Source organism: Episyrphus balteatus, chromosome 1 (assembly GCF_945859705.1).
Source record: "Episyrphus balteatus chromosome 1, idEpiBalt1.1, whole genome shotgun sequence".
Taxonomy (NCBI): domain Eukaryota; kingdom Metazoa; phylum Arthropoda; class Insecta; order Diptera; family Syrphidae; genus Episyrphus; species Episyrphus balteatus.
In genome coordinates, this window is record NC_079134.1 from 141,672,249 (window position 1) to 141,682,604 (window position 10,356).

A 10,356-nucleotide genomic window follows, 5' to 3' on the forward strand; every position below is an offset into this window, starting at 1 on the left:
CATAATGTCAATATTTTTACTTGACAACCTATAATAAATTTTATATCATCTGAAAGCTTTATATTTAATCTCTCAATATTCACCTCAATCATTTTTGTATGAGATCTAGAAAAAAAGCTGGATTTTTTTTAATGCAATCAATTTTCATCAAAAAAAAAATTTTTTTTTTATTTTTTTCTTTCATTTGGATTAGGGTAATTGTTTTTATGTATATAATACATCATTGGAAAGCTTATTATTTCATTAGAAATATTATTATTTATATATTTTATTAGAGATATGCTTCAATCATATCTGTACGACACCAAAAAAATAAGTTACAATTTTTAAAAGACAACCATGTCTTTTAACACAGGTGTTTTATTCTCGCTCTTCTCGATCTATGCAAGCTGCGGACAGTCGTACCATATTAAATACATATACTTTAAGCGAACCACCCAAAATAAAATAATTATTTTTTTAAGTTTGAGTCGTACCATCAAAAATGCAATTGAAATAAAAACAGCAATGATTAAAAAATGAAAACAATATAATCATTACCCTTGTTACCCATTTTTTAAATTATTTCATATAATTTTCCATCCGTGGAACGGCGTTAACTCTACCCATTTTTTCCGAAACTCTTTTTCAATAATCATTTTTAGCAAAAAAAACAAAACCGACTTCCATGGATCAAAACTGGGTTTTATGGTTTTTAAAATAGTTCCTATGGCAAAAAGTGAACGAAATGAAATGGGACCACACTGCAGCCACCAGCTATCCAATACAAAAAGAATTATCAAAATTGGTTCACTCAGTCCAAAGTTATGCGGTAACAAACATAAAAAAAAAAAAAAAAAAAAAAAAATACAGACGAATTGAATACCTCCTCCTTTTTGGAAGTCGGTAAAAATTTATACATTTTGTCCATCAACGAAGAATAAAGGCCACCTAAAAACAAGCGGATTCCCCATTAAATTAAGGGATTTTCTGAATGGTTTTTTGCTAAGATGACCTCCGTCTTAAGTTAAGCGCACAAATCATCTTAATTTCTTTAATGTGCAAATTTAAAAGATATTCACTTAATTTAAACGGGAAATCATCTTATTTTTATATGGAAAAATTTTATAAAAAAAAAATCTCACAGTTGTTTTCTGTCGGGTTTTTAAGATGAAAATTCACATTGAAATGAAATAAAGTGCACCTTAAATTTAAAGTGGATTCCACTTATTTTCAGCGGACATCCTATTGTTTTAAGGTGGTGGGGTTTTAAGGTGGGCATCATCTTATTTAAAGGTGCCCTTTTTTTCTCCGTGTACGAATAATAAGCAATAACTGTCGGTAAAATTCGAATAAAATTGTTCGTCATTGTTCGAAAAATGTGTTTACGTCATATTTTCACTAACCGATTCTTTTGAGAGTAACTAAAAACGCAGAGTTAAATTCAATTGAAATTGTTAGAGTAGTTCAAGAAAAATTCGCAATACATATCTACATATGTAGGTACCTATATTGAACATTTTATATAAGAGGTCGCATTCGTTCTAAAAATTATGTTAGAACAAACAAAAATTGGGATATCACTGATAAATCATCTGTGCCGAATTCCAAACAAATTTATTCACTTTTTTAGGCTCTGACTTGTACGTAGATATACGCAAAGACTTACCTACGAATTATTGGACGTCATGACAAAAATAATTTTTGTGGACTCCTCCATCATGTTTTTCACACGAAACCAAATCATGTTTAAAGATGCACCTGTAGAAATCTACATGTGAAAAATAAAATTATAAAAAAAAAAAAACACGTATACGCCATAGTGTACCACCTCATAATTTCAATTAAATTGAGTATTTTAAAAACTTAAATTCAGATAGATAAACTGTACATATACAGTACAATAGATATACAGTCGACTCCCTCTAACTCGAATTTCCCTTTAACTCGAACGGATTTTTGAGTCCCGTGAAAGTTCGACTTAGAGGGAGTCAACTGTACATACATACTAATATTTTCAAAGAATATTTTTGTTTAATCATTTTTTGGAAAACTCGCCGATGATTAATGTTTTTTTAGTTTTGTTTTGAAATAACAATTTTTAAAGAATGGCAATCTAAATTTTTTTTTTAATTTTTATTTAGGCAAAAACTATTAAAACAAATCGGCTCCACCCATCAAAAAAAAAAAAATTTTAAAGTTATTTCGTTTGCAAAAAAATAAATGGCATTCTTGTTTGTAAGTCTAATTTACAAAAAGATGTTTTTGAATTTTTAAAACCAAATTATAAATTTTTTTCAAGATTATAATAAAATAAATAAAATAAAATTTGTCTTTAATGAATTTACATAAAAACTATATAGCCACTTTAAGTCCATAAGAGCAATACGTTCGTATATCATAGAAATTGTAAAAAAAAAAAATTAAACTTTTCCTTCTTTTTAATTACAAAAATTCTTCTGAATAGTCACTGAAATTGGGGAACTACACTTGAAAAACTACGATTAAATTTTGCCCATGTAATTCACCTATACAAAAGTAGGATCGACATTTATATCGAAAAATAAATTATTGATAAATATTTTTTTTTTTTGTTATTCCCAAAAGCTTAACAGATTTTGTTCTAAATAATTCATGAAGGAATTCTCATTACTTCAAAATTCGAATCCATAATTAAACGTTAAAAAAATTGTTTGAAAACTAAAATTCAATTTGATCTTTCCCATCATTTGTTTTTAAATGTCAGGAGTTAACATACTTGCTCTACCAAATAATGCCCTTTAATTTATTACCTACTATGGATTAGTCTTGTCCTTCATAAACACGTGCTAACTAATTTCAATTAATTTTATATTGCTATATAAAACAAAAAAATCAAATTTACTTCCTTTTTAGACTCAAAAGGACTCCTACTCCCTATTTGTTTTCTATATTTAACTTCCTATATCTCTTTTATTTCACTTGAAAAATTTTATTTGAAATTCTAATTTCGCAGAAATATTCAAATGTGTTTTCTAAATGGGAGCATCATTTACTCGCATAGTTAAAATTCCAAAAAAATTCATACTTTAAACCTTTCCATGGAAATAAATTTAATACTCAACACACTTATGTTTTATATTTGTTTAATTACATTATTTTATTTGATAAATACATAATTATAATAATATATTAATTTCTTTATTTTAACTTAAAACTAACGATTTTATTTACAAAAATTAATGTAATTTTAATTTTTACACTTTACACAATTTGTTTTTTTTACAACATAAAAATTTATTATTTCATCAAAAAAAAAAAAAACAAAAAAAAATAAAAAAGTTATATGTACAAAATAAATTTAAGGATAATTATGTACATTTGAATTCATACTCATATGTGGCTCCCTCCCAAGAGCAATACAAAAACAAAAAACTTCAACATCAACCACCACCATCCTGGAGCATTTTTGTTTTCGAAACTCAAGGAAACAACAAAAAAGTTAAAAGCTCGCAAAAACGTTTACTTGTCGATAGTCACGACCAAAACAAAAAAAAACCATTTAACCGCCATCTATTTTAATTTATATTTTGTAGGCATCAACATCATTTAAGTAAACATCAGTCTAGGCACCATCAGAGGCACCCGCAGGCTGCCTAGCTTCTGGCGGCTGTCTCTCTTCTTCCACGTGCACACATTAAGCCTACACATCACGTCCATTGTTTTTGACATCAATTTTCGATTTCCCAAACTCCTCCTTTATAGCACACACACACGCAAGGATGAGATAAATGTCCTGAGATGTGAAGCAAAAGACAAATCTCGACAGCTTAGAATTATCCTCGTATATCCTTAGCGAGACGAAATGTTTCCTTAACTGCATCCTTGAGCACAGCATAACGTCATCTCACTATACTATATAATGGCAGGTATAAAGGGTTGATGGAGTAGGTGGTTGTGTCTCTAAACGTAACTCTCCTGCCGAGTTAGATTGAATTTCATCCCTGAAGCTGACAACGTAGACGTTGTTGAGCCACGACTCTCCTGTGACCGGTTAAATGATTTATTCGTACAATTTTCGTTCAATTGACGAGCCAAAACGGATATATCCTTTCCATAATCTACATCGCTGCCGCCACCATCATTCTCATGTACTCCTACCTTTGAGAATATCGGAATAAAATTCTGTTCGAGAATCTCATGGCCGAGACTGGATTCGTGAATTAGACGGGCCAATGTATGCAGAATTGCTTTGATCGTGCGTCGTTGTGCATCAACTTCGGCACGTGACGTATACTTCCGGTAGAATTCCGCTTGAAATATGAACGTGATGAAATTTATGATGTTGCTGTTGGCCAAATGGCTATGGCATTTTTTGTTGTTGGACATGTTGTGAAGCATTGCGACAATTTGTTCCTGCAAAAATGAAAAGGACAAATATGATTATCAAGTTTTTTTTTGAATTTTTTTAATTTATTTGGAAAAAAGTTTTTGAAAATCCATTTTTCAAAAAAATTTTTGAAAATTTAATTTTGAAAACTAAAAAACTCATGACTGAAAACTTATAGATTCAAAAACTTCAACACTTACATAAAGGAAAATCGATATTCCTGATAATCCACGATTTTCGAGAGTGTCCTTTAGTTTGATTATGGTCTCGTTGGACATAATTGAGTAAACAGAGGTCATTTCCACACGACTTAGATTGTTCAATGAGGCTGCACACAGGAGCAATGTTGGACAACAATTGGTCCTTTCGATTAAATCTGTAATAGGAGAGAGCGAGAGATGCATGTAAGAAAATAAGATATACTATATAAATTTCGATAGAGAGAGATTATACTTGGTGGGTTTTGTAATTAATAAAATGTAATTATGTGTGTGGTGTGATTAGGGAGAGAAGATGCCATCATACACAAAATGGAAACAGAGTGGAATGGAATTCTATTGTTCTTCTAATATCACATTATGTGTACGTAATGTCAATTTGATACTGATTTCGAGTCCCTTTTAAATGCAACTCAGGTTAAACATCTTTAGATTTGGATTTTGTGGTCCTTGAAAATGAAGTGACGAATAATTAATTTATTTGTATGCGGGCACTCAGAATTGATGGGGAGACAAGACAATATGAATGCACTTTATAAATGTGTAGATGTAATCTTGAAGGATTCAAAATGGTATACGTGTTCGCTACATTAATTCCTTAACATTTAAACAATATTGTGAGGGTTTCTCAAAGGAAACAAAGACAAAGTTCTAGCTTTAAGATTAACATCTACCATACGACAAGAACATTAATTTAATACTGAAAAGGAATATCAATTTGAAGGTTAATCTAAAATTTCAAAAATTTGCCATTGTGACTTTTTCGAAATTTATGTTGAAACGAATTTTATGTGGCAAAAATAGTTACAAGAACTAATAAGGCAAGGCATTCGATTTTTTCTACCCTGTTCAATTTCACTACCCAAAAATTTGTTTTTTATAGAAATCAAAGTATATTTTTCTAATGGTTTTTTGTGCGATGAGCACAAGTCAAAAAAATTCTATCACATCACGTTTTTGAGATATTACAATGCCAAAACATCACAAAAATAGTGTTTTAGACATTCAAAATTCAATATCTAAAAAATTTTGCACGTTAGAGCTATTCTAATGATACATTCAAATTAAGAAAGTCAAAGGCCATTAGAAAAGGATAATTTGGTTTCCATGGAAAATTATTTCTCGCCAATATTACTGTCATTTACGGAAAAAGTACATATAAAGTTTTTCCACACAGTTCCAAATAAAAGGTTTAAATCTTAATAACTGCATTCCAATCTTTTAAAAAATCAAAATTTTTTTGGATGAAAATAGGCTATTTTTTTTTCAAATTAAACTCGTCAAAAATCCAAAAATAAATTTTTTGCTCAAAAAAAAAAAAACATTTAAAACAGATAGAAAACATAACAAAGTAATTTTTATCCAGGTTTTGTTAAAATCCAACCATTTTTGTAAAAGATAAAAATAAAATATCAAAAAATCGTATTTTTGTATTTTTTTTTTTCAATATTTTTGTGGTTATATAAAAAAATGGTTTGAGTAAAAGTTGTAGACACTTTTACAATCTACAACTTTTGCATTTAACTTTTTCCGATATGAGGTCTCCTTTTGACAGAAATTGTAAAAAACGACGATGGATAGATTCAGATTCGTTTTAAATACCTCGACAAACATCCAATCAAAAATTAGACCAAATTTTTCACTTCAAATATAATTTGACTGTTTTTTTTTAAGTAGGTAATTAAGCAACCAGACCTCAAAGAAAATTTTGGTTTTCAGCTATGAATACAGCTTAAAGAGACCTTTCTTTTGATATCTCACTCGATGGATTTGGGGGAAATTTTTGAAATTGTACTTTTTTTAGGCAAGGGGTTAACCTTGATTTTTTTCTCGAAAATCCGAAAAAAAATAAAATTTAATTTTTCTACCTAAATGCATAGGCCTGTTCACTGTGAACTCATATCTGTAAACCAAATCTTATTTTGAGACTTTGATCCGAATAATCTGCATCCGAAAGTTAGAAAAAAAATATTTCGATTGTAAATACCAAGATGATTCAAAAGTAGGTACACTACCAAAAACATGTTGTGGCAAAAATGATACCATTATGAAAAGTGGAAGAAAAGAACTTAAGCAGTCTAAAAAATATTTTATGTTTAAGGTTTTTTGTTTTTATTAGAGAAAATCTGGGACAAGTCCCAAAAAATCGAAATTTTATATGGTACCCAAACAAAAATTACCTTAAGAGCCAATTTTTCAATAGTCAGATAAACCTCAGATAGAGCTGATTCCTAGGAATAAAAGTTTTTTAATATTGACATTTATTCCTCTTATAGTCTAACTGGCGATTGAAAAATCAGGGCTAAATGTGTTTTTTTTTTTGCGAAGGAAACATAAGCCACAAATCAGTAGGTATGGAAAATGGTTCCCCTTTGAAATTAAGTAACAATTTTACAATAGGATAAGAACCTTAAATTTAAGGAAGCCTCACAATTATTTTGGATGAAAATGAGTTTTTTTTTTTTTTTTTGAAGATGGGAAATGTGGAAATTTTGAACAGAAATTTTATTTGGAGGTCACAAATCACACAAAATTATATTAAACTGGCTTAACAACATTTTTTTTAACTTTAATTCGAAAACTTAATCTCTTAAAACTTAGAAGTGAAATCAAATATTTTTTATATTAAATGAATCAAATCGATAGAAAATTTTGTACAAAATTTCAGCTTTTTGCGAAGTTTCAGTAATGAAATCTCTTTAAATAAATTATATACAAATAAATTGCTAGCTGGTGACTAGAGTGCTTGAATTATAAATATTAAACCTAAATAACAATGGCGCTCTAAACTACAATGACCACATACTCTTTGTAATCGGCTAAAAACCAATTTTCCGTTTAAGACAATTCAAAAAAAAAAAAAATTAAAACGATGCGTTTAAATTTTACAACACCTATCCAAATTTACCACACTCACACAAAAACATTATAAAACAAAACCTGCAAGCTTATCAATGCTAAATTTTTTTGTTCAAATTCTTACCAGTAAGTCCTTCGACAATAATTTCCGCCGAGTCCTTAAGTCCTTCGACCTTACACTGACCACCATGCCATGGAGCTGTTATCTGCGTCAACAACGAAACAGCTTCTCTCCTCTCAGCATCTGTCTTCTTTGTCAACTCTTTTTCTCCATCTTTTTGTAAAATATCTCTCAAAATCTCCAAACCTCCTGCTTCACCAAATTGACTTATTGCCTCCGGGGTACAACAAATCGTTGCCAAAGCCCTCAATGCCAAAGCTCTTACCGATGATAATTTATTTTCCAAACAAACCATCAACAAAGCTCTAACTGCTTCATTTTGTACAAAAGCATCACTCAACGATGCAAATCCTTCATATTGCATATTCGACAATGTTGCAATCATATTCAAATTCGCCCTCAACATCAAATCACATTTGGACTGTTCAACACTTTGCACTATTACTCTGACTAACTTTTCGAAAACTAAGCGAAGAGTTATCAGCAAATAGCGCTTGAGTACTTGAATATCATCGTGTAGAGATTCCATTTGTATGTAATGGTGTTTCTCCAGAGATATTCGAGTATCTTTGACAATCAATTTGATGTGTTCAATATTATCTTGAAAACGTTTACGATCAGCTCGGAACTCAGCAAAAAATACCGAACGACGTTCGAGAGCTAAGGTAAAATCATCGACACTTTCGAGTAGATTATGAGCTTTGGTTAAAGCCACGTGGAGAGTTGCTGAGGTATCACCTTTCAGTATTTTCTCCATAATATCGAAATCAGCTTGCATTGCCACAGAACGTTGCTGAAGTTGACGAATAATCTTCGCCACAGTATTGCTGGTTATCTTCATATTTTTAAATGCTTCCAGTACAATGGATTTTGTTTGGAGAGTTGACATCACTTCACGGTCATATGACATACGAATATCCTCAAGCCAGCTCTGAAGAGCCGGAGGATGTCCATTGAGCAAAGGATTATCATATTCAATACCCATCGAGGGTAAAGTACTTCCATATTTAACAGGAACTCCCTTCTTCGACTTTGGTGTACTAGTACTGGCGGTGAAATTCACTCCATATTTAGCTTTGAGTGGAGAGATTACAGCACCTCCTTCAGATTTCATTGTATTATTATTGGCATCCTCTTCTACTGCACCACCAAGTATAACTGTTTCATTATTATATTCAGTTAGAAGACGTGTTGGTGATGCATCTAAAGGAGCAGCATTAGCTGGCATTAAACTCCTTCTCGTCTTGCGGCTAACCAAACGACGACGTCGAATTGACGATGTTGAACTAACAGACGACGACGACAATGTCGACTTTGTTGCCGAAAGAATATCCTTATTAATCGGTGAGCATTTACAGGACGACGACGACAAGTCTGTGATGTCATCATCTCGTCTCTTTGGCGTTGTATTAACAAAACTAATCCTATTAAGTTGGCTTATAAGATCACAGGTGGTGTCATCTGTGTTTCCGTTTGCATTGTCATCAGCGATATCCTTTTTACGCTCAACACAAGGCGAATTGGGTGCACTGAAGGACAAACGGTTTGGCGTTAGAAGATTTAAAGACATCTTATTGCGCCTTATCACAGTCGGTGGAGTTTCTATGGTACGAAAAGAAGTTGGAGAGCAATTATTTTCACTTAAATCCGATTTGGCGCTCCTTGGTGAGGATGAAGATAGTGAAGTTCGTCTACGAGGTAGACCACCACCACCAATACTTTGTGATTCGTCGTTATCAGAGAATCCAGAGTCCTAAAGAAGAGAGTTGAAAAAGAAATTTAAAAAAAATTAAAAATGGTTCGGTTTATATCTTACCTGACTCCTTAGGCTACCAGGACTTTCGTGTTTAGCCCATAATTTCGATGAATTTTCATCTTCAACCTCTTGGATGCGAGATAGATTTCCACCACCAGCATTGGATCGAATAAGGTTATAGTCTAAGGAACTATAACCACCATTGTGTTGGTTCGAGGATAGATGATAGTTACCGTTATTAGCTGTCGTGGGAACTGAATTATCCGAACCCCACCATACTTTGCTGTAGCTTCTTTGAAATGGCATTTTCTGTTATTTTGTTTTTTTTTTTTTCTTCTTTTGAAGTTTTTAGTTAGCTTTCTGGAAAAAGAAAAGAATGAAAATCAGATTTTAGAGATAAATTTGTAATTTTAAGGATATTTTCTTTGTTTTTTTTTATTTGAAACTAAATTGCCAGCCAACTTGAGGAACATTTAGCTTACAGTGTTTTTTAAATTCTGACGAGAAAAAGAATACAATTTTCTTAGAAATTCAAATGCCAACTGTTGGACATGAACTGACTTTTAGCTAAGAATTCTTCAAAATGAAACAAAAGTCGTTGTTGAGACATATTGATGACGAAGCCTAAAGCATTAATGCGGCTTCACTTCAGTGTGGTGTGTGGGTAATTAGGGGTGGCGTATGTGGAATATTTTTACAAAATATTTCTTTTCTTTATTTTTTATTTGTTTGTTGGATCAATGGTTTTTTATTCTTTTGGAATGGTTACAGAGAAGCTTAAGTTGGTTTAAAAAATAGTTGAAACTAAAATTGTTAAACCTATGTAGCCAGTCAGACTTTAGAATAAAGCTCAAAGTCAGGGCAGTTCAGGGCGGATTTGAATTAGGCATCTCAACTATTTGGATTTTTTGTTAAGCTAATCATATTCTAGGTGTATTTTGGGTAAATAATTAAATAAATTCCAAATAAAAGAAGCTGAGAATGAGTGATTTTAATTTATGTATTTTGAAAAATTTAGAAAAAAGAAGAAGCCAATTCAAATACATTGCAACCT

General features: G+C 31.2%; 1 protein-coding gene across 1 annotated transcript; it reads right to left on the reverse strand.

Moving 5' to 3' along the window:
• Positions 1 to 3,087: 3,087 nt before the first annotated feature.
• LOC129914018 (uncharacterized) lies at positions 3,088 to 9,745 on the reverse strand. The gene is made up of 4 exons (XM_055993051.1): positions 9,363 to 9,745; positions 7,550 to 9,299; positions 4,549 to 4,724; positions 3,088 to 4,374 (listed from the first exon to the last, which is right to left on the reverse strand). The coding sequence occupies exons 1-4, from the start codon at positions 9,606 to 9,608 to the stop codon at positions 3,922 to 3,924; spliced, it is 2,625 nt and encodes an 874-aa protein (XP_055849026.1). The 5' UTR covers positions 9,609 to 9,745; the 3' UTR covers positions 3,088 to 3,921.
• Positions 9,746 to 10,356: the final 611 nt, after the last annotated feature.